The sequence below is a fragment of the Falco cherrug genome, chromosome 3 (assembly GCF_023634085.1).
Source record: "Falco cherrug isolate bFalChe1 chromosome 3, bFalChe1.pri, whole genome shotgun sequence".
Lineage (NCBI taxonomy): Eukaryota > Metazoa > Chordata > Aves > Falconiformes > Falconidae > Falco > Falco cherrug.
In genome coordinates this window covers 116,686,097-116,708,452 of record NC_073699.1, presented here as the reverse complement: position 1 = coordinate 116,708,452, position 22,356 = coordinate 116,686,097, and the positions used below count along the sequence as shown (strand labels likewise).

At 54.9% G+C, this 22,356-nt stretch overlaps 1 protein-coding gene across 1 annotated transcript in view; it reads right to left on the bottom strand.

Moving 5' to 3' along the window:
- RUNX3 (RUNX family transcription factor 3) overlaps positions 1 to 17,696 on the bottom strand; it is a 60,486-nt gene extending 42,790 nt beyond the window's left edge. Inside the window, exon 1 of the mRNA XM_055705654.1 lies at positions 17,429 to 17,696. Within this exon, the coding sequence (XP_055561629.1) occupies positions 17,429 to 17,681 (253 nt within the window). The 5' untranslated portion in view covers positions 17,682 to 17,696. The remainder of the gene's footprint in view (positions 1 to 17,428) is intronic.
- Positions 17,697 to 22,356: the final 4,660 nt, after the last annotated feature.

Genomic DNA, 22,356 nt, shown 5'->3' with positions numbered 1-22,356 from the left:
CGGCGCAGCCGCTAGTTGGCGCCAGGGGTCCGCGACGGGGCGGCCCGGGCGCTGCTGATCCCCCCACGGGCTCAGCTGAGCCCCCCACGGGCGCTGCTGACCCCCCAACAGGCACTGCTGACCCCCCCACGGGCTCTGCTGGGCCCCTCACGGGCGCTTCTGACCCCCCCACGGGCTCTGCTGACCCCTCCACGGGCGCTACTGCCCCCACCCCTCACGGGCTCTGCCCGTCCCGTCCCGCCCCCCCCCCCCCGCCGGCCTCTGAACCGACCGCCCTTGCCCCAGCTGCACCCCTGGGCAGCCCCAGGGGTGTCACCCACTCCTCCTCCCCCCCCCCCCCCCCCTTCAGAGATGCAGCCCTGGGGTGGTACAGGGTGGGGGGACGATGCTGGCTGCCCACCCTGTCCTGCAAGCATCCATGGGGTGGTTTCAGGCTCGGTCCCAGCAGCGCAGCTGTCTCCCTGCAGTATGATGGTTGCTTCCAGGTTTAAATTCCCTCCTTCTCCTGCTTCGGTGGCTTTGTCCATTCCATGTCCACTCACAGCCCTGCTGTCTAAAATCTCTCTAACCCATTTTTTATACTGGGAGCAACCTGTTGGAAAGGGCCCCTCATTACATCGCCTCGGGGTCCTCGAAGCAACATAGCACTCCCTGCCAAAGTACCCTGGCTGAGGATGCGCCTGCATCCCCAAGTACCCACGCAATCCCAGGTGCGCAGGGTACCGCATCCCGCTCTATCCACCTCTCCAGCACCCTCTGGCCTCCCACCCCTGCTGCTTCTTGACTTCAGGGTGCTGGGATGCAGACTTACCCCCATAACCCGCTGCACAGCCCCCTGCTTCCCTGTCGTGTCGGTGCAAAGCCAGTTGCCATCTGGCAGCGATATAAAACAAGACGCCAACCACACCGAGCAGTGGCGAACTGGGCTTCCCCCAGCCCCAAACTGGGTGGTGACCCCCAGAGGTGCAGAGCTTGCTTCTGCAAGGAGGGGTTGAGGTGAGCAAAGCTACCCCAGAGCCACGGGCACCCATCCTGCTGTGCCCTCACGGGAATTAGCTTTCCTTTGGATCATCCTTTCCAGCAGAGCCGGAGTCAGAGACTCGGGCAGGGGGCAAACGTCACACTGCTCTGGTCCTCCACAAACTACGAGACATCGACACATGGGGATTATTCCTCCGCTACCCTCCCTGTGCTCCAGGGGAGGTTAATAAGAGGATAAGACCCAGGATTTGTATGGGCCTCTTTGCAAATACTTAAAAGCTACTGTTCGCATTGCGGGGAGGTCAGCGGCTCTTTAAATCATTACTCACTGGGACTGCTTCCCTTACAGGCTCCTCTGGAGTTTTTAATTCATTTGAGCTGCTCTTTAGCAGCAGAGCCACTCGTTTCGACGGCAAGGAAGTGAGCGCAGAGGCTTAGAGGAAGCTTTCTATTAAAAATTCATCGCAAACCCTGCCTCAGAGCTCTCAGGAGCACAGCGCTCAGTAGGGCCATGCGGGTGTCTGGATCTGTTTTGTAGCGAAGGGAAGGGGATCTGAGAGCAGCACGCAGGGAGGGAGCGTGCTAGTCATTCATAAATCAAACAACAGATGCTGGGTCCAATGGGGTGCACCATGGTGACAATTTTTAACCCCTGATCGTCGCCGCTAAAACGGGCTCCCATGGGGCAATTATGGGCACTGCAGGCAGAGGTTCCTGCGGGAGGAAGCTGTGGGGCTCAAGGGAAGAAATAAGGGGAAACGGGGGAGGGGGGGAGAAAAGGCAGTGGCTGCCCCAGACATAAATCAGGGGAAGCCTGGGCTCGGGCGAGCCACCAGCAGCGGGAGCAGCCTGTTGACGACTCCAGCAGGGCTGCACCGGGCTCTGCTCAGCACTGCTGGCCCCGGGGTTGGGTGATGCCCGTGGTGGGGGAACCCATCCCAGCACCCGCTCCCAAGGCCAGGGCTGCAGTATGACATCAAATCCTGAGCCGGGACATCCATTAACCCCACGGGAGCTGCGGCTGCCAGGTTCCACCTTGCTGTCTGCCTACGCAGCCCCAGCATCCAGGATCCTTGCTTGAGGCAGCAAGAGGAGGAGGAGAAGCAAGACTTTAGCAAGAGTTTCAGATCCTGGCATGAAATGCTGTCACCGGGGAAGATCAATGTTAGATTCCCACCTGGTTGCCCGGGGCCGAGTTTCATTCAGCTTTGTTTGAATGACTAGAAAAGGCCATCGCAGGAGAAGTGCCCGTTGACTCTTCTTACAGCTTTGGGGCTTGCCTGTCCTTCCAGTTCTCCCCATTTTATACCAGTGTACTTTATTACCAGCCCTCATTTCCATCAGCGGCCCCAGTGGGACACTCCACGTGTGTTGCACCTGCACCCACATCCTTGGCCACGCAGGGACTGGAGCAGTGAGCCCCAGGCACAGGCGCTGGAGTGGACCAGGAGCAATGCTGCTGCTCTGGGGGGATTTATCCTCCCTCCCACAGTGTGCCCAGGGAGCTGGGACCCACACTGTCCTGGCACCAGCCTTTGGCTGGCACCCTGCGCTCTGGGTGCAGAGCAAATACTCGAGCGTGTGCGGCACCGACGGGATGAGACGGCGTTTTCACAAGCTGCAAAGTGACTTAGGAGCACGAGTGCAATTGACGTGAATCCTGCGGTTCTGAGGTCACCAAAGTGCCATTCTTCATTGTTCAGGACGGCGATTCTCCTCTCCCCACACCGGCCCGACAATGAGGAGCATGCTCAGGGCTCACATCCTCTGTGCTATTGATAGCATGGACGAGCTTTTTGGAGCGTGGGTCCCATCTGCCACTTCCACTCCTTTTTAAAAGATCCTAATGACTGTCAGATCCTTTTAGTTCTTAATTAATTTCAGAGTTCAACTGCAAATAGGAAACAAGGCAGCTTTTGCCCTTACGCATATGAATATTACTGTTCCATTTAATGTGGTTACTGGTGGAATGCTGTTATTCATTCCTGCCTGCAATAAAAGCCACATGTTTTTAAAACTTTGCACTTGAAAAAACTTTTAGGAAAGAAATCAAGTATGTTTTGTATGCATGGCATGAGATAAAAACTAGTCATAAATATTCAAAGAACAGTTAGAGCTTTATGCTTGATTTAAACAAGTGAACAGAGAAGTACGACGGTTGGAGTAAGTGGAGAATGAAAGCCCAATGCTCCTTTAAGAATGTGCTTATGCAGAGAAAAGGAACTATTCATGCAAAGGTTATGGAGCACCTAAGGACATCCCATCTCCTCCAAAAATGCCCAAAGGTGGATAGAACAACTGGAAACATTGGGCTTTGTTCAGAGCTGTTCAAGTTCATGGGAGTTTTTCTCTCTTCGGGGGTTTCGGAGGGGTTTTAAGGGGGCACGACACCTCCTGCCAGACCCTACGGGCAATGAGGACTCTTCTTGCATCAAGACATCTCCAGCGTGTCTGTTCCCTATGCTGGAAAGCAGATGGTTGAAGTCATGGTGAGCATTTTGTGGGGCTCCTGGGACCCCTGGACAGCCCCTTCCCCAGAGCCCCTGGAGCCCAGCCCAGCCAAAACCAGGAGGGAAGGGACCGAGCACCGGGGCCAGCGGTCGCAGCCATCCCAGGGCGGTGCCCAGCCTTTCAAAACCCAAAACGCGACAGGGGGAGAAATAAAAAAAATTCCAAAGGAAAGAAAAAGGGGAAACGTCTGGATGGTGGAAAGAGGAACCGAAAGGCACATGACGACGAGAAAAGTACAACGGGGTGGATGCAGGAAAACACGATATAATTTCTAATTGCAAGGAGAGACGTTCACAGGAGTTGCTGTCACGGAAGGGGTTCTGAGCAGAGCGCAGAGAGCCAGGGCACAGGGAAATCCTCCTGCACGTGCTGAGCAAAGCACTCTTGCGACACGAAAGAGGCTGCAGAAAGCCGTTTCTTGCCTCGGAAAATCGCTGTGCGTTCACTAAACTGCCCCATCGCTTGTCCCCATCGCCAGTGGGGTGGGAAAACTGGCCTCCCGTCCCCGTGCAGTGGCTGAACATCCAATGGTGTTTCCCTAAGAGCATTTTTCAATGCTGTTCCCTACAGCCTGGCCCAAAATGTTGGGGTGATGGTGGGTATCAAAGGGGTGCTCAGCGCTCCCTGAGGTTTGCAGGACAGCAGGGAGCCTGCAGGGACTCTGGGGAAGGGTCTTGCATCCACACACAGAAACAGCGGCTGGGGTACGTGCTCGAGCCCTGATGGGGTGAAGCGAGGCTGCACCGGGCACCGGCTGCCAACGGGTCCCTTTGGGGATGTCAGACATGACGAGAGAAAGCAAAGCTGGGGAACCCCTCACGTTCCCACACGTCCACCTGCCGCCCTGCGAAGGGCACCCAGCTGTGAGCAGATCTCAGCCGAAGGTGTAGCTGCTTCAGGGCTGCAGTGTCAGCAAATTCCTCTTGGATGTGGGGACAGAAACGGGGCAGGAGGGGGTGGCAGCTGCCTGCGACCACCGCTGGCATCAGACAGGGAACTTGTTTCCTTTTGGGGTCAGGTCTGATAGAGCATCTTAGGGTCACGTCTCAGCAAAAAGCAGCTTTACAGGCAAGTGCGAACACACCGTAGCTGTTTAACTTCCCTGTTGGCCATCAGCACTGCAAAGAGAACCAGCCTGGTCACCCTGAGGGCACCCCACTGATTCCAGACCACACCGGACACCCCTTTAACCAGGCAGACCACAGATGTGCTTTCTGCAGTAGCCTCGTGCATCGTTTGCATCTTGCTCCTGACAGGATGACGGGGTCGTGCCGCCTCACGCTGACCGGCCACAGGGCAACGGAGGTGCCTCGTGGCAGCTTTGCTGAATTTCCCAAACCCTCCCTGGAATGCCTTCTTGCTGGAGGTGGAGAGTTTCCCCCCAAACCTCAGCCTGTGACACCTTGCTGGGAGAGCTGCTGGCATGCCTGTGGTGGCTCTTGGTGACACCAGGGCATCTCGTCCCCACCCGCCTCAGCCCCAACACTCTCCCCATCTTCCCCCCAAGGTGGTCACCCCATTTCTTTTCCCTGGGATGGGTTGAGCCCTGACAGTGGCAAAGCCGGTGGGTTGGGAGGAACGCAGATCACAGGAGGTGACTTATAAATGCGCCGTTTATAAACGTGCCTAATCCAGCAGCTTCCATCCGCACGAGGGTTTTCCCCACCTGTCTGCAGGCAGATGAGCTTTGCAGAGTGGTGCCAGCACAGGGTGGCTGCTAGTTGTTCTCCAGCAAAAGAGTGGTTTGGAAAAGCCCCCCAAAACTGCTATTTAAAGGGAGGGGTCAGACATGAGAAGAATGGGACCGACTGGAGCAAGGGAGTGCGATGGAGCTGCGGGGTCTGCACCAAGCGGCATCGCATACAGCTGGAGAAACGCAAACAGGAGTGCCAGGACTGCACCTCCAAATTTACAAATTGTCCTTCAGGTCTGCACCATTTCTTCCAGGTTCACCTGCTTTTTGCAATTATTCAATACTTTCACATCTATGAATAACTCTGGGTGATGCTGTTTCGCAGCAGGGCTGCCGTTGGGCTGCTTTGACCAGCTGGGCTCTGAGTTGCGTTCCTTCTGCTCCCTCCTCAGACTATTTTCTCCAGTGAAAACATTTTCTTTCATAAAGACTCTCATCGATGTGAATTTGCCTGACACCCCCCACTAACAAGTCTGGCGGTTGTAGAGTTGCTCCAGAAAACAAGCCCCCAAGAGGGTTCAGCCTGCAAATTCACCCGGCATTTACGCATCCCTCTAGGCACAGAACAAATCCTTGACTCGGAGGAATTAGTCAGAGGCCAAAAACGACGCAGAAGGTACTTTTCTGGTTTCTGGCGATGAACTCAGACAAATCAAACGCAACATTATTTAGGGACTGCTGTTAAATCACTGCTCCTCATCCATCTCCAGCAGCCTGGAATGGGAACTGCGCCTGCTTGCCTCCATCAACCCTCCAGCCCTGCGCTCACTGAGCTCATTTTTTGTCTTTTTTTTTTTTTTTCAGAAGATTCTTATAAAAGTTCATATGCGAGCAGGAGGTGCTTGTTGCCTGGGTCAGCTGGCTGACACCACCAGCAGGCTCCTCGCCCCAGCCCAGACAGCAGCCCATGAAGCTGGAGCAGTTTGACAGCAGGTTGGGGCTGGAGACGATAGAAATGGAGAACTTGCCCAGACAAAACGGTAGCGGCTTTCAGCCTCGCAGGAGCAGCCAGCTCTGTGCGGAGAGAGGGGATCTTATCTGCAAAACACAGCCTCAGCCATGTCCTGGGCTCTAAGCCACTCTGTGCCTGCCTGACCCTCCGAAACTGGTGGGTTTGGAGGATGTTTTTCTGTTTTCTCCTCCCACCAAGCAGCAGCCCCCCGCTGGCAGAAGGGTGGGCTCTGGGAGAAGGAAGTGGGGCAAGCGAGACGTCTGGGTTCAAGCTGCAGCTCTGCCTCTGCCTTCCCCAAGGACCCCGGCCGCGCTGCGGCAAGTGCTTTGGGTCCCCCATCTGCCCCCCACCAGCCGTGGCAAACCCCCCGCACCAGGCCCTGCCACACAACGTGGTCCCAGCACCGTGTGTGCATCCCAGCTCCAGCAGTGAGGAGCCCCTGCTTTCAACCAGCCCCACAAGACATGACGATAGCCCGAGGAAAGCCCTGTGAGCCCCGGCAGGCTGGCGCTCGCATCCTCGGTATCTCAAAATCCAATGGGGACGAGCCCATCCTGCTGTAGCCGGCACTCCCTGCGTCCGTTGCCGTCGGTGGGATTCAGGTGGGGTGGATCTTGGCAGGATTGGGGTCTTCTCATCTCCCAGCAGCGAGGGTCGGCTTTGCTCACCCGCCGAACCGCAGGAGAGGGACCCCAGAGGTGGTTGGGGGCGGGAGGTGGGATGTCTCCGGTGAAAGTTTGGGGAGATAAGCTGTGAATTCCCCAACTCAGGAGCATATTCCCATGCCCCTGCTCTTGTTGGATGTGTTAAGGGTATTTCATCTCCTCCAGCACAGGGTGGGATGGTCATACCGCCTGCCCGAGCAATGGTTTCTGCAGTGTGTTGGGTTAGTGCCTGCTGGCTGTCAAGGTAGAAAGAGGTTTGAAATGACTAAAAGGTGCCACCTTCAGGGCTTGGCTAGTCTACCTCCTACACCAAAGCCTGTGTTGACTTTCCAGGTGGGACAGGAGGAATCCCAGCACTGCCAGTCCCATTTAACCCCCCCCTGCAAGGGGTGTTCTGCTCCTGGTGCAGCCGGGATGGAGGTGCTGGCAGCTGGCATCACAGGTGACCTGCTTGTCCCACCACGGACCCAGGGCTCTGACTTTGTGGGTCCCAATCCCTCCCACCATCACAGATACAACTTTTTTTGTGGGCTCCTTTCATCACCGTTAACCAACCCCATTTGTCTTCCACCTGGCCAGATCCGACCACAGCATGTAGAGCCACATTTCTCAGGGCTAACACCCCTATCAAGGCTAGCAGCCCCTCTGGCATGGGCTAGTTGGGCAAAACAAGCCCAGAGGCTGGATGGAGAGGAGAGGAAAACCCCAGGAAGGCCAGAGCTGCTCCCAGACCAGGGATCATCACTGGCAAAAGCTCTCACAGGAGAAGGAGCAGATGAGGACACTGCTGGAAGCCGTGTGCTCTACAAGGTTGCTGCACATGAGGGACATTTATGGTCTTCCCATAAAAACCTAACCCCCTTCTAATAAACATGACCAGCATTTTTATATGTTGCTAATATCTTATGTTTAAATAATATCCTATGCTGCTGTCTCGGAGTAAAGGAAGAACTGCAGTGCCACAGCAGGAATGAGCCCCTGCAAAGGACAGAACAGCGTCGGTGGTGCTGGCTAGCACAGTTTGGGCTCGAAAGAGTTAACCAAAGCAGGGCCTGATCCGGAGCTCTGTCTTTTGCATCTGCTTTCCCACCGACCTCCATTTGAGGGAGGAAGGTGCTGGGCAGAGTTACAGGACGGAGGACTCAGGACCCAACACCCAGCCCCAGCTCCCAGCAGCACCCTGATGCCCACCGAGGTCCCACCAGTACCCGCTCCACCAGGTGACAGCTCCGTCACCCCCGCCCAGGCTCAGCCCTTCCTGCAACAGACCAAAAGTCCCCAAATGGACAAGAGCAAGCGAGCGGGGATGGGGTTCAGCAGCCCTTGGTCTTGCTGGTGACCTCAGGGCTGCCACGCTTGCTGCAAGCAGAGCTAAGGAAGCCATGGAAGCTCTGTGCCCAGCTCGAGGCGTAAAAGCAAACACATGACACTAATAAGGAGGAAATTTGGGTCTGCCACTCAGAGGTCCCTGCTAGCTGCAGGGGTGGGGAGGTTTAAAGCACGTGTGTGGGATCCCAGCCCCACTGGAATGGGGCTGAGACACGGGTGGGTGTCCCACTGTCCCGCTCGGGGCTGGGGCTGCTCCTCCCAGCCTAGCAGTTTTGCTGAGTTTTATGGAAAAAAAAAAAAAAAAAAAAAGGTAGGCTCATTCATTCGAGGAGATTTTTTCCAAACCAACCCAGGGCTAATAAAAAAAGGTGTTTAATTACAGGGTTCAAGGTAATTGGGCACAAAAGTGGCCAGTAAAATGCAGCACAGTGCAAAGGAGCTGCAGAACAAGGGCTTAATTTTGGAACAGCACATCTGATTTAGTCTTTACATTCTCTGGCCGGCACGTTCTCTCTCCTAATGAGGGGAAAATGGCACGACCTTTTGCAAATCCCCACTAAAGCAGTTTATTCCCCACTTCAAGTCAACTGAAATCACAGCACCGTGCTCTGTCCTTAAATTATCTCCATGCATATGCTTCCAGTTTAAAGGGAAACAGCGCAGCCCGTGTCTGGCATTTAATGCCTGCCAGGCTGTGAGGGAGCAGCCACCCTGGCTTCTCCGTGCACCTCATCGCTGCGCGGCCCCGCTCCCAGCCCCAGCATCTCCTTGCCACTCACTTGCACCCACCGGCACCGAGCACGGGATGCAGCGAGCAATAGTCTTTTCAATATTTTGTAAGCAATACGACCAGGCATGGAAATAGGCAATTTTTGCAGGAGATTTTAGTATTTGTAATTTGTAGCTTCCTCCTGGGTTTTTTGGCTTCTCGTTGGGTGAGGGATTGAGCTACAGCTGGGGATATTCCTGTAACAGCCCCGCTAGTGGCAGCGGCTGGACGGGAGGCGTGCGCGGGCTGCGATGCTGGTTAGGAAACGTGCCGCTCCTGGGAATAACCCACGTGCTTGCTCCAGAGATCAGAAAGCCACCGCTCCAGTCGCTCGCTGAGGTTTTCCTCCAAGAAACCTCCCCTCCAGCCGCCAGAGAAGCACTGTGTCACCAGCACCCATCTAAGGGACACGTGGACCCTGTGCTGGTGGCTCCATCCCGGGATGCTGGTGCTGCACCTGAAGCCACGTGCGAAACCTCTTGCAAAGCCCTGACCAAGGTTCTTTAAGACAATAACTAGCTTTTAACGACCAGCTCACCCTGCCCTGCAATCGCAGGCACTGGCAGGCTCTCCATCAGTTTGCAGGGGGTTTGCAGCACCCTTCGTCTGTCTGCCTGTCCCCGTGCCAGACTGAGCCCTGGCCGGGACCCAGGAGGCACAGAGGGTGTGAGAAGCCAGGGCAGACTTTGGTCCAGGGTTGTGCCGCTAACATCATTCCTACCATTTTGTTTTGATTTTTTTAGAAGCTATTTTAACAAAAAACATGCCGCCTTGTGAAATCACATCCCAATATAGCTGCCATAAACACACACACACACACACAGAGTGACTGAAAAATAATAAAAAAAAGCAGCCCCAGAGCCTAAAATCCCATCATTACCAGGAGAAAAGACCCTTGGAAGGTGTCTCCTTGCAGTCAGGATCCTTGCGGAGCTTCCCTGCGCCAACAGCTTGCGGCTACAAGGTCAAACCCCATGATGCCAAAGGCACTGGTGGAGCCCCAGGGAGGGCAGTCGGGGCCCCGGGTGGGCTGGGGGGAGCGTGGCCGGTGCTGGCGATGATTTGGGGCACCCATGGGCCCCGAATTGTGGCTGTGGAACTGGTGGCACCTCAGGGATGCAAGTCCCTCGTGGGATGCTCCTCACTGGGGAGATGGAGCATCCAGGGTGGTCCCTTCTCAGCTGTCCCTTCCATCTCCCCAAGCGCAAATACAAACCCAGGAGCCTCTTATCCCTCCATCCAGGATCAGGTCCCTATGGGCTCTCCTGCACGACAGAGATTGTTGAAACCCCCCCCATTTTTCAGTGTCTCCCTTCCCAGCTGAGGGCTTTTTTTCTTTTTTAATCTCTCCCTTCTCCTCCTATTTTGGTTGTTTTTATATTTTATTTTACAATAGCTTGAGTAATATGTTCCTCATGTTCCAAACGCACTCGCTGCTTCCAGTGGGAATGGAAAATCATTGTTTCTTTTTATTTTCCCTTTTCTTTTTCTTTTTGCTATGTTTATGTTATGGAAAATACCCCCAGATTGCAGACGCGTCGGCTGTCCTGCTTTCTTGAAAAAAAAAAATTAAAAAAATTAAAGCAGTTTTAGAAAGACAAGAGCCAAGGAGGAGGATAATGCTGCGGTCGGAGGCTGTGCCTGGCACCCCCCAAACGGCTGTCGGGGCCAGTCTGGGTGTTGCTTTATGCTGTCAGTGAGTTGCAGCATCACGATGGTCCCTACAGCACCCAGCATGCTGGGGCCGCATCCTGCCCTCCCACAAGCAGCCGAGTGCCCTGCGTGGGAGGTGCGTGCTCTCCGTTCCCCCCTTTCCCATGCACCCTTCTCTGCTGGGGTGCCCAGGAGGGAGCTGCCCCCCAGGGATGCTTCTGCAAAGGGCTTTGCTGTCCCTACCAGTTGGGAAACCACATTTGCCACCAGCACAGCAGCTGCCCCATGGAGGTCAAAGCAACAAAAGGAAGACACAGAAATGGGTGGAAATGGAGAGAAATTTTCCCAGACAAGGCACAGAGCAGCAGCAGGTCTGGACGGTGGAGGAGGGTTTGTGTTTGCAACCAAAAAGGCTGAAACATCCGTGGTTTTAGTCAGTGCTGGGGATGCTGCCCCGTGCTGCAGCAAATGTCCATCACTGGCGTATAACCGGGGACCACACCAGATCTGCGGCTGGTCTTCACTCATTTCTCCTTCCCACCCTGCACCACCACTGTTGGCACCCACCAGCCGGGTGCACTCAAAGACCCTCACAACACAGGCACATCCCCCCCAAAAAGCAGCTCTTCCTCCACCTCCCGCTCCCTGCAGCTTCCCCTGCAGCCGCGCATCACGAATCCGTCTCCAGCAGGACACTCAGCCGCAGTTTTGGAGCGGTGTCAGCAGAAGCCGACCGGTGGCATGGGCTCTCGCCTTGCCCATGGTCACCGGGGGGGGTGTCCACAGAGCCCCCACAGCTGCTCACCGTGGATCACTCCTTTTGCCAGGGCAAGGGTGACGGGTTTTTTTGGCCAAGAATTGAAGCTAAAGGCTGCCAGGATCTCCGGGATGAAAGGGCTGGGAGTGCGGGTTCAGCCCCAGCCGTTGCACCGGCTCGGTCCCTGGCACGTCAGGGATGAAGCACCGGAGCTGAGGAAAAGGAGGGAGCGATGGGAAGCCCTGGGGGAGAGCTCAGCCCTCAGCACCCTGCGCCACTCGCCCAGCCGGTGGCCATCACCCCTGCATCAGCAGTTTCTTCACACCCTGGCCATACCCACGAGAAAACCCAGGTGCAAACGCACCGCGCAGCAGGAGGGAGGGGACACGTGCACCCGTGGGGCTGAGCCCCAAGCCCCCTGCCCCCCCCCAGCGCTGCTGGAGCCCTCCTGGCAGGTTGCTCACTGTTCTCCCCTCCACCGCTCAGCCTTGCTCAGGGAGTATTTACGGTGCAGCCCGTGGTTCGGGCTCATCCCTTTGGATGCGAAATCACATTCTTGCTCCTAATGCCAACCATGTGCGGATCGGAGCCGGCAAACATACAGCTCATTGTTTGTTTCGCAAACCGTACGCGGCCAAAACAGTGGACCACAAACACTGACGACATATCGGAGGAGATCAAGTCTAAGAAATCATCATGAATTAAAGTGCTCAGCAAAGGGGAATGCCACTGTCTCTCTGCCCCTATTAGATCATAACAAGGTGATGAGAGACAATGGATTTATACTCGTTCACACAGACACACACACACACAAATATTTAAAAAAAAAAAAAAAAAAAAAAAAGACATGCCACCAGTCAGCAGGGTTTCCTTGGAAAAGGCAAAGCCACTGACAGTCAATCAGGAGCCGATGAGCTCCGAGTGCACAAGCCTTCCCCGGGAGGGGAGGATGAATGGAGGAAAACCAGATTTTGTGGCCATGTGGTGCTGTGCACCAGGGCCCCGGCACGTGGGCAAGTGCGTGGGCTGGGGCGGCACTGGGGCTCCCCATGGCCTCCACCCCCAGGGAGCTGGGGGGGCGGGCAGAGGGTTTGCACAAGGGTAGGGGGGTGAAGGGACAGGGGCTGCTGGGTGGAAGTAGGGTCTGGTTGCGTGGCTATAGGGGAGCTCCTGGGTATGCAGTGCTCAGGGGTGTACAATGCTCAGGGGTATGCAAACATCTGCAGGCATTGCAACGCTCATAGGCGTGCAAACATCTGCAGGCATTGCAACGCTCATGGGCATGCAAACATCTGCAGGCATTGCAACGCTCATAGGCGTGCAAACATCTGCAGGCATTGCAACGCTCATAGGCGTGCAAACATCTGCAGGCATTGCAATGCTCATGGGCATGCAAACATCTGCAGGCATTGCAACGCTCATAGGTGTGCAAACATCTGAAGGCATTGCAACGCTCATGGGCATGCAAACACCTGCAGGCATTGCAGTGCTCACAGGTATGCAAACATCCATTGGGAGTGCAATGCTGATGGGTGGGTAAAGCAACCATGGGGACTGCAGTGCTCATAAGCACGCAAACACCTGCAGGTATTGCAGTGCTCACAGGTGTGCAAACATCTGTGGGTATCACAATGCTCATGGGCATGCAGGCATCCTTAGGGAGCGCAACGCTCATCCCTCCTCTCCCCAGCATGCAGACTCTGCCTTGCTTTTCCCTGCAGACACAGGTAACGTATCTGGCCATGGGCAGGCATGGTCCGTACGCTTGTCTCTCCCACCTCAGCACCCAATCACAGCAGACCCCTGGTGTGATGCACTGTCACCATGCCGGTGGGGGGCTTAGCTATCCATATGTTAAAACAAAACCACAAAAATCCCCAAAATAAATTACATAAGACAAAACACTTCAGGGAAACACGATGGCAAAGCTCGGTGATGCCGTTACACGTGCATAGTGTTACCCAGTGGTGGCTCACCCAGCCTCAGCTTGCCGTGGTTAGGAAGAAACACAGAAATCCATTAAAAGGAAGTTTGCTGAGCAGGAGTCCTGTGGTGGCCAGTTATGGGAAGGGTGGAAAAAGAAAGCTCTGCTTGGGGTGAGCCGAAGCCATCACCTGCACCCCACAGGTAGGAGAAGTCACTGGTGACTTGGGGATGCAGCGAGGAGAGGCAGGGTGCCAGCTTCCCTGCACCCCAGGATGTGCCAGCCCCAGAGCACAGCCCCCGGCGCAGGAACCGTGCAACTCTGACGAATGTGGCAAGCGGGGAGAGGCGCGGGTGCAGCGACCTTCCAGAGAAGAAGTGGTAGCCACTCACCACACCAGGGCAGCCAGCATCACCCGCTTTCAGCGGCCAAAGGCCACTGGCACCACAGGGTTTCATCCTGATCTTTCTCGAGCATCTGCTGGGGCAGGTCCAGGGCCAGGACAAGCCAGTTTGTCCATCCAAACTGCCATGTTTCGGGGATGTGGTGGGTTCCCCATGGGATGATGGCTCAGGGGGATTTCAGATCCCCCAGCAAGGCTGCCCGGCGCAGACCCCACTGCCTTTCCTGGGGGCAAAACAGCTCCGCAGGGACCCTCCAAGCCCTGACGCCTTCCCCTTTAGGCAGAATGCTTGTTCATTAGGCTAATGAGGCCATGGGGGACCCCCAGGCTCCCCACACCCTCATGGACTGCCTGCTCCCTTTAGCAAACCAGAGAAGAAGGTGCAAAGACAGGAGGAAATTTGCCACCATCACCTGGCGGTGAGGACTGGAGAGCCCAGGAGAAGCCACAAATGGGGGCTAAACCCCAGGCTCAGTCCCAGCAAATCTAGCACAGCACCGAGCACTGCGTCACGGCCAGACAGGGCTGAAAGCCTGCCTACACCCCTGCGACTGCAAAAGAAACAGTAAAATTCCCTCCTTGGGTGCCAGGGCCGAGCCTCAGTGCCCTTTGCCTCCCGTGCAAGGACATGAAGCCACCTGGGGAAGGCAGGGGAGGGGGGGTGAAGGCAGCTGCCCATGAGGACACCAACAGGATGGAGAAAGGCAAACCCAGTGATACAGCAGCATTTCATTTTCACCGGGGAGCATGGATGGACAGTGAGTTTATGAACAGTTCCTGCATGTTTTCAGATTTATGGAAACCAAGGAAAAAATGTTGAACACCAGCAACCTGAGCTTGGAAGAGGCAAAGAAGCCCAGCATGGACACCCCGCACAGAGGAGCCAGCTGGTGCCACCAGCCCACCTTTGCAGGGCTCCCCCTGAGGCAAAATAACTCCCAACCCTCAGCCAAAAAAATCTGAGAGCATCTGAGCTGCCAACATCTTGCTCCTCCCTCGGTGGACCCACGGAGCATCACACCTCACAGAGCATCACACCCCACATCTGTCCCCATGGAGCATCACACCCCAAGTCTGTCCCCACGGAGCATCACAACTCTTGGCTGTCTCCATAGAGCATCACACCCCATAGCCATCCTCATGGAGCATCACACCCCATAGCCATCCTCATGGAGCATCACCCCCCGTGGCCGTCCCTGTGGATTTCCACTGAAGACACAGCGGTGGCTGTTGAGAAACCAGCCCCGTGGCTGACGCCTTCCCGTCCTGATAGCCATCGGTAATGAAGAACTGACTCACGGATGTGACATTTGTGGTTTGATGATTTAGAGGCAACCAGCTGCCACCAGGATGGTGGCTCCAGAGGTCCCAGGAGAGCATGGCCAGACCCAGGAGCCAAGCCACAAGGTGCTCGAATGGAGCAGAAAAAGATGCAGTTATTTTTTTTCCTTGCAAAAAGGGGATAGAAAGTGTTCGGCAGCCCCACAGAGGAGCGTGGCCATGGCTCGGACCAGTCCCATGTGCTGTGCTGGGCACTGGGGACGTGGGGTTGGGCCATGGGGAGCAGCAGTGGAGAGTCTCCCTTAGCTCAGCCCAGTTTATCCTACAACTTCTGGCTAGGCTCTGGGAGAAGCCAGGAGACACAAAGACAGCCCCCAGGCTGCGCCAGCGCTGGGCACCAAAACTGGGGTTTATACCCCCAAACCCATTGACTGGAAGCAAATTTATTTCAGCCCCCACCAGACATTTTACTCTGATATGAATCCGACGGGCGAGCAGGGATTGGTGCCATTCTCCCATGTGGGGTTCCTTTGCCTGCCCCATTGGAAAGCTGAAAAATCCCTTTTCCATTTAAAAAAAACCAAAAAAACCCAAAAAAACCCCAAACATCTCCAGATTAACTAGTGAATACCTTCGGGATTTTTTGTTTCATTCCTTAAATATTTGTGCAAACAAACACCCATTTTCATGGATGTGCCCAGAAAAGCAAACAAAAACTATAAATGCCGTTGAAGCCCCCAAAGCCATGAGGAATTTAAATGAACGTTCGTGAATATTTTGCAGCGCTCACCCAAATCTAGCCGGGCAGGAGAAGACACACTGAGCTCCTTAAAGAAAAACAAGGATTTCTTGTCCTAACACTAAACAAATGTTTCACCATTTGGCCATATTCCATCCTTGGTGCAATCATTTAATTCTCCCCCATTTAATAAAAAATTATGTCTGAAACAAAGATGTTTATTGCTTTTATGAGTTCCTATTTGTATGGAAATTGCATACAAGACGTGATATTTCTGTTGCTCGTTCTCTTTTTATTTTTAAATGAGCAAGCCCAGTTAAAGCCCAACATTTCTTCATCTGGCTTGTGGAGGGAGAAGTATAGATTAAAAAGAACTGTGCAAATGTTTTTTATAAACTTCTCCCATTTTTTTGCCATGGGACTGCCTTTAATTAGCTGCACGGAGTACAAAGGACACATTTATCCTGCCACCCTCTCTGAGCGGAGGGCATTAAGATGAACGTGGCTATTCTGCCCCTTTGCCCTGGATGTATCCGTGATGGGGCTGGGGTAAGCCAGTCTGGATTTACCCCCCATCCCATCTCCATCCCATCCCCATCCCTTTCTGCTGCCTCTCCCACACCCTCTGCTCAGAAGACAACTCAAAGCCACGGTGGTGTCGTGATGCAGGGTGACAGAACTGACCTGCCTCAAAAGGACACGTAACCTTCTGTGTTCTCAAACCCAGGCCAAACCCTGGTCTGCAGCGGTGTGTTTCGGGATGACCCACTGCATTTTGCCCCTTGGGTTGAGGCTTTGGGTTCCCTTCCCTGATTCGCTCACGTTCACAGCCACATGCCGAGCCATCGCGCAGGACCTGGCTCCTCACGGCCGCGATCAGCTCAAGCTTTTGCTCCTGAACTGCACCAGGAAGGGGAAAGGCAGGGGTCTGCAGAGCTCTGCCCGACGCCTTAGCCAGCACCCAGCTCCTTCCTAAAAAGATCTCAGCACACGCCTGGGATCCATGGTCCCAGCAGCTCCAGCCTGCCCAGCTCACCCCCAGCAGCCTGGCTGCAGAGGAATTCCGACGAGCAGACGGCAGTCGTGAAACGAAGGTGGGTTCAATTCTGGGGACACAAGACCCTGCTGGGAGCTGGGAGCGAGCGCAGGAGAAATTTGGGGAGACACGACCCCTTCTGAGGGGCAGTTTGCCCATCCCAAGGCAGCTGGGTGGGATGGGAGCGGCGTGTCCCGGGGTGTGCAGAGAGGCCGGGAAGAGCAGGTTGAACAAATTCATCACCCAACGGAGTTATGTATTTAGCCAAGCACTATATAAAGTCACTGCATTTTCATATTTAGAGTATTAAATATAAGTAAACATATACAATGGTAAACTTTCAAGCAGCCCTTATCTCCCCCAGCTCTTCTCCCCTTGCAGACCAGTTTCTCTTCAGAAATAATTTACATTTCTGCAGATTTTTTGCTCCCTCCACGAGGCATCTCCAGCTGCACCCACCCAGCACCCAGCTAATGACGAGGACAAACACATCAATTAATCCCAGCATCACCATTGCACGGGAAAAGGGAAAAAAAAATCCCTGGGAGCAAATGTGCCACCAGAGCTGGCAAACACCGTTGCAGGGCTGGCAGCGGCGAGGAGCGAGGTGCCAGAAAAACTGTATCCCAGCCTGCTGCTGCTTTGCAAAAATAAATAAATAAATAAATAAAATAAACACAAACCCCAATGACGTTTCCTGCTGCCAAGGAACAAAAAAGCTTGGTCTGTACTCACCACACAGGAAAGCAGAGGAGTAGGTGGTGAAGGAGTCAAAGATGCTGTTGGATGCCATCCCCCTCATCCCGTATCCCGGCTCCCGGCAGGAGGAGGAAGAGGAGGGATGGGAGAAGTGGCAGCGAGGGGGAGGAAGAGGAAAACCCCGCCGGTGGCACAGGTAGCCTCGGGCTGGCTGGTGGTTCTGTGGTTGGCATGGCAGAGCCGCCGGCTCGGCATCCGCTGGGTGGGAGAGCGGCGTCACCTGATCCATGGCGTCAACGGGCCGGTGACGGCGCTGCGGCTTTGGGGTGCTGGGGTTGGTGTGGGTATGGGTTTCCCCTCTGTATTTTTGTTTGTTTAACTTGTAATTTTATGGTTTGTAGTTGGTGGTTCATGGAAGGCTCGCTCGGACTTGCGGCTTAGTGACAGACAGGAGCAGGGGAGATATTTCTCTTTAATTAATTATATTGTTGCCTTAGAAGAAAACGAAGGCGAGAGCCCATAGATCCCTAATTGGGTGAAGGAAGTCATAACCCATTTACATGCCGTGGTTTTCTCCTTTTAACTGCCTTTTCTCCCACATTCACCACTTGTCTGTATCCCAATTCTGGGCTGTACGCAGCTTTCCAACCCCCAGCCGGCTACAAGACTGCGTGCCGAGACTGCTTCCATGTGTGTAGATGGGTGGTTCTTCTTCACGAGGATTTTATGTGAATTAGTATTAAGCAAAAATATGAAGCACATGGGGCTGAATAAACAGTGCTGGCTGTGGAGGGGGGACTGGGAAGGCGGAGAGGGCTGGCAAGTAGGAGGAAGGCAATGGGTATGGCTGACCTCCTGCTTTGCTAAATTGATAGCAGATTAAAAAAAATAATAAATTTAAGCAATAAAGCCAATCCAGAGATACAGGCACAGCAAATTTCCAGGAGCACCTAAAGATGCAGTTTCTGCTGGGCTAGGGAAATGCCGGCACCCAACGGGTACTCGCGCCTGGAATGGGAGCCACCATCAGACCCTGCCTCGCCTGGGGCTGATGGGTTTTCTCATAGAAAATTGCTATTATCACCCTGGGAAACGAATTTTCCCTAAATGGGAAAAAATGTAGAAATGAAACATGAGATGATATTTGTCCTTTTTTCTTTTTTCCTCCTTGTAAGAAAAAGCAAGAGGAGCTCTCTGATGGAGTAAAGCAAATACAAACTAAGCCTAAGCGACCAAAACCCACCGGTGAATGGGACCCCAGGCAGCAGACACCAGCCATCGGGGCACACGGGCACCATTCCAAGGCGTTCAGCGAGGTGGGCATTCATCGTGCCTTGCTGTCATCCTCCGTTGAGTTTTTCATCCCATGGATGTTATCGGCGGAGATGCTACAGATTCCTGCAGCATTATTAGAGACTGGAAAAAAAAGAGCTGCTTGTGTTTTACTGCAGCTGCAAATGGCTTGTTTGCTGCTTTTAAGCAAAGAGGAGGGGGGGGAAAAGTGGCTTCAGAGCAGCGAAAGGGGCAGAGGTTGTGAAAATGCTGGCACAAAAGGAAAGGGAAAAGCAGCCCAGCCTAGAAAACACCCACTGCTGCCCGGAGCGGGGTCTGTGGCACCCACCAGCATCGCCTCGGCTCGCTTGCCAGACACCCACCGCAACCACAGCCCCAACACAGGACGTGAGGCCACAGGCACTGAGGTGGCTTCTACCAGAAGAGTGGCATCACTCCCCTCCGGCTCCCCAGCAGTGGGGGGATGTGGTCCCCTGGCCCCGCCATGGTCCTGAGGGGAGCGGGGTGGCTCAGCATGGCAGCATCCCACATGCCACCCCTGCCCACTTCAGCCTTACAAACCTCTCGGGCAATATTCAGGTTTTTCAGGCTATTTTTAGAGTTCGTGATGCCTTCTCTGCAGAAACAGGGGGAAAATCTCAGCCCTCACCTGGCTTAGGTCCTGCTGGGGTTGGTAAGGAGAAAAGTCAGGATGAAGAAGAGAAGGAAGAGAAGGGGAAGGTGCTTTTAAGGCGTCTTCCCACTCCCTACATTGTTAGTGCCAGGTGGGAGCTCTGGTTCAGCTGCCCTGATTTACACACTGACCACATCCTTCAGCAGCACTAATCAGAGGAGGCTTGGGGTGGGGCTTTTCTTCTCCATCACCCTCCCACCACCCCTTTTCCCTAAATCAGGGCTGTACCACCCCACAGACGTGGTCCTGAGCCCCTTTGGCACAGCCATGGCTTCTCATCCTGGTCATCATCCTCGTGTGATCCACACAAATCAACCTTTACCACAAAATTTTTTCCTCCTGCCCCTTTAAATCCTGGTTTTTTTCCTCAGGTGGAGCTTTACATTGAAATGTTCCCAATTGCTCCTGCAGCCAGATGTAAGGGGCCTTATGGGGCTACAACCTGCTGGGCATTCCATACGTTATCTGGGCACCTATGGGGTGCTGGCACTGCTTGTCAGGGAGCTTTAATGACCAGCACGGATGTCGTACTTAATTACAGACATTTATCTGCATCTAGGTAAGAGTCACAGGCATCCCCAATGATAGTGTTTGCTGATGCTCGTGGAGATGCAAAATTCTTCCCCAAAGCACCAAGAGTGATTTGAGGACCAAATCCACGTTAAATTCTTGCCCTTTTGCACCCATTTCCAAACCTGGGTCCTTTTCAGCAGCGGTGTCACCGCAGGGGCTGCAAAACGGAGCCAGGATGTGGCGAGACACCTACCCTGCAGAAAGCACAGGGGAATAGAAACTGCTCGAGGGAGCTCCTGGGATTAAAGACGCTGTTCTATTTGTGCTTGCAAACCATGGCTGGGGAGTGGGTACATTTGAAAAATAACTGATTAACAGCTCTCGTGCAATTAATCTGCTTGTGAGATGATCCCCCTTGCTCAGAGCCTGGTGCACAGTTCTCCCCCCGCAGCTGCAGTGTGGGGTCTGCTTTTGGGTGGGTTTGTTCCCTGCGTGTCCAGGGAGAGCTCCGTGACAGCTAGAGGCATGTTGCAGGGGATGAATATTTCCTGCCAATAATTATATTGTTAGGAAAAAAAATTAAAATATTAAAGACCCTAGGGTGACCCCAAATCTTCCGCCTTGCTCTCACCACCCTGAAGCTCTGGGTTCATTTTGTGGGTGTTGCTGCGAGTGAGGGGTAAACCTAAAAATCCCCCGAGCCTTAATGTTACCCTGCAAGCAGAGCCCCAGCCTGGAGCTGCAGCTGCACGCTCCCAACCAAAGCACAGGTACGGCAACCAGCGCCTGCACCCCACTGCCTGCACCCCACCGCCTGCACCCCGTGCGAGCCGCAGACCCACCCAGGCAATTCTGGTTTTAGCAAACCCACCAGTTTTACCCCCAGCAAAGAGCTGCTTCTAAGAAAGATGTACCAGTGCCTGCAGCTCGTGGGTGGCTGTACGTGCAGCCGGCGCAACGCTGCCATGGCAGGGGGGCTTCACACTTCAGCCGCTTCCTCCATGGCTCAGCCGAAACTACAGCTTGGTGCAACCTCCTGTCTCACCCCACGCCGACAGCTCTCACCGCTGGGAATGGGGTGGCCAAATTCAGCTCCTGAAGGTGCAGGCAGCAGGGCCGGCAGTGCCATGCACACACACACGTGCACCCACCCCGTGCAGCCCAAGCGTCAGCACCCAGACACGGAGAAATGCAAAAATAAGGGGCTTCAGCACCCACAGGGCTGCTCTGCAGGGAGAGCGGCTGCAGCGCTCAGTGCTTCCCAGACAGCTTGGCTATGTGCAAGGCAGGGAGGCGAGATGGGGACTCCCATCACTTGAGAGATGGGAATCAGAGGCACGGGGCGGTGGGGACTAAACCGTCCATTCATCTGGGGAGATGACTGAGCGCAGATAAGCCATGCCCTTCGTGGCACACAGCCTGTCAGGGCTGCACCACACGGGATAGTTTCAGCACGCAGCATGTTAGCCAGCCCAGCCGTCAGCATCTCACCCAGCCACCCCAAAACAGCGGGGCTGCTTGTGACCCTCATGACCACCCTGGGCTGATGGCAGTGCCCAGCCGAGCCTGGCTGGGGCAGGACTCACTTGCCTGAGCTGTTAGGCCACCACGGCACATCCTTGCTCCACCATTAACCCCAGCACCCAGTCCCACGCTGCCTCTGCCCGAAGCCATGGGAAAGGAGGCATGTGATCAGCTCCATAAAAACTGTTGTGACCCAGGAACAACTCAGGGTTGTGTCCGAACTTCACCCTGACCCTTCCTCGCTGGCGCCAGGATGCTCTGGGAATGCCCACGGTCAGTGCACAGCACCCGGCTGTGCGGAGCCACGCGGGCACACATGCGTGGCGAGCGGCACAATGCCAGCGTTGTAACCCCAACGCCGGTGGAGCCATGCCTCCCGACCCCGGAGCAGGGACCGGCCACGGGATCTTTCCTATCACGGCTGCCTTGTTTTCCCTGTGCATCCCAGGGATGCCAGCCTGGGAGCTGTGTGTGCCTCTGTGGTGGTCCAGGGCGCTGGTGCTGAGCTGCTGGCGGTGCTGGAGCTGGAGGTGGGGGAGCAGGTGAAGCTGATGCGGTGGAGCTGGTGGTCTGGTGGAGCTGGTGGTCTGGTGGAGCTGGTGGTCTGATGGAGCTGGTGGTCTGGCGGAGCTGGTGGTCTGGTGGAGCTGCCGACTAGTGCCCGCAGGAGCAGGGGAGGCAGTCTGCAGCGGGTCTGGGTGGTTGCTCACAGAGGTGACCACAGCCCTGGGTCAAGGCAAAAAAACCCCAGAGAAATGAAAAAACAAATTTAGGAGGGGACCAAGTGTCCGAGGCAACTCAGTGGTGCCCTTGGGCACAAACCCCAGCGCCAGCCTGGACACCAGAGCCTGGAGGGGCTTTGGGGACAGAGGTGTTGGCAGGGCAAGAGGGTCAGGACAGGCTGACTGTGCTCCTCCCCGCTCCCCCAGGCCCCCCAGACTGCCGGGGAGGGGGGGCAATG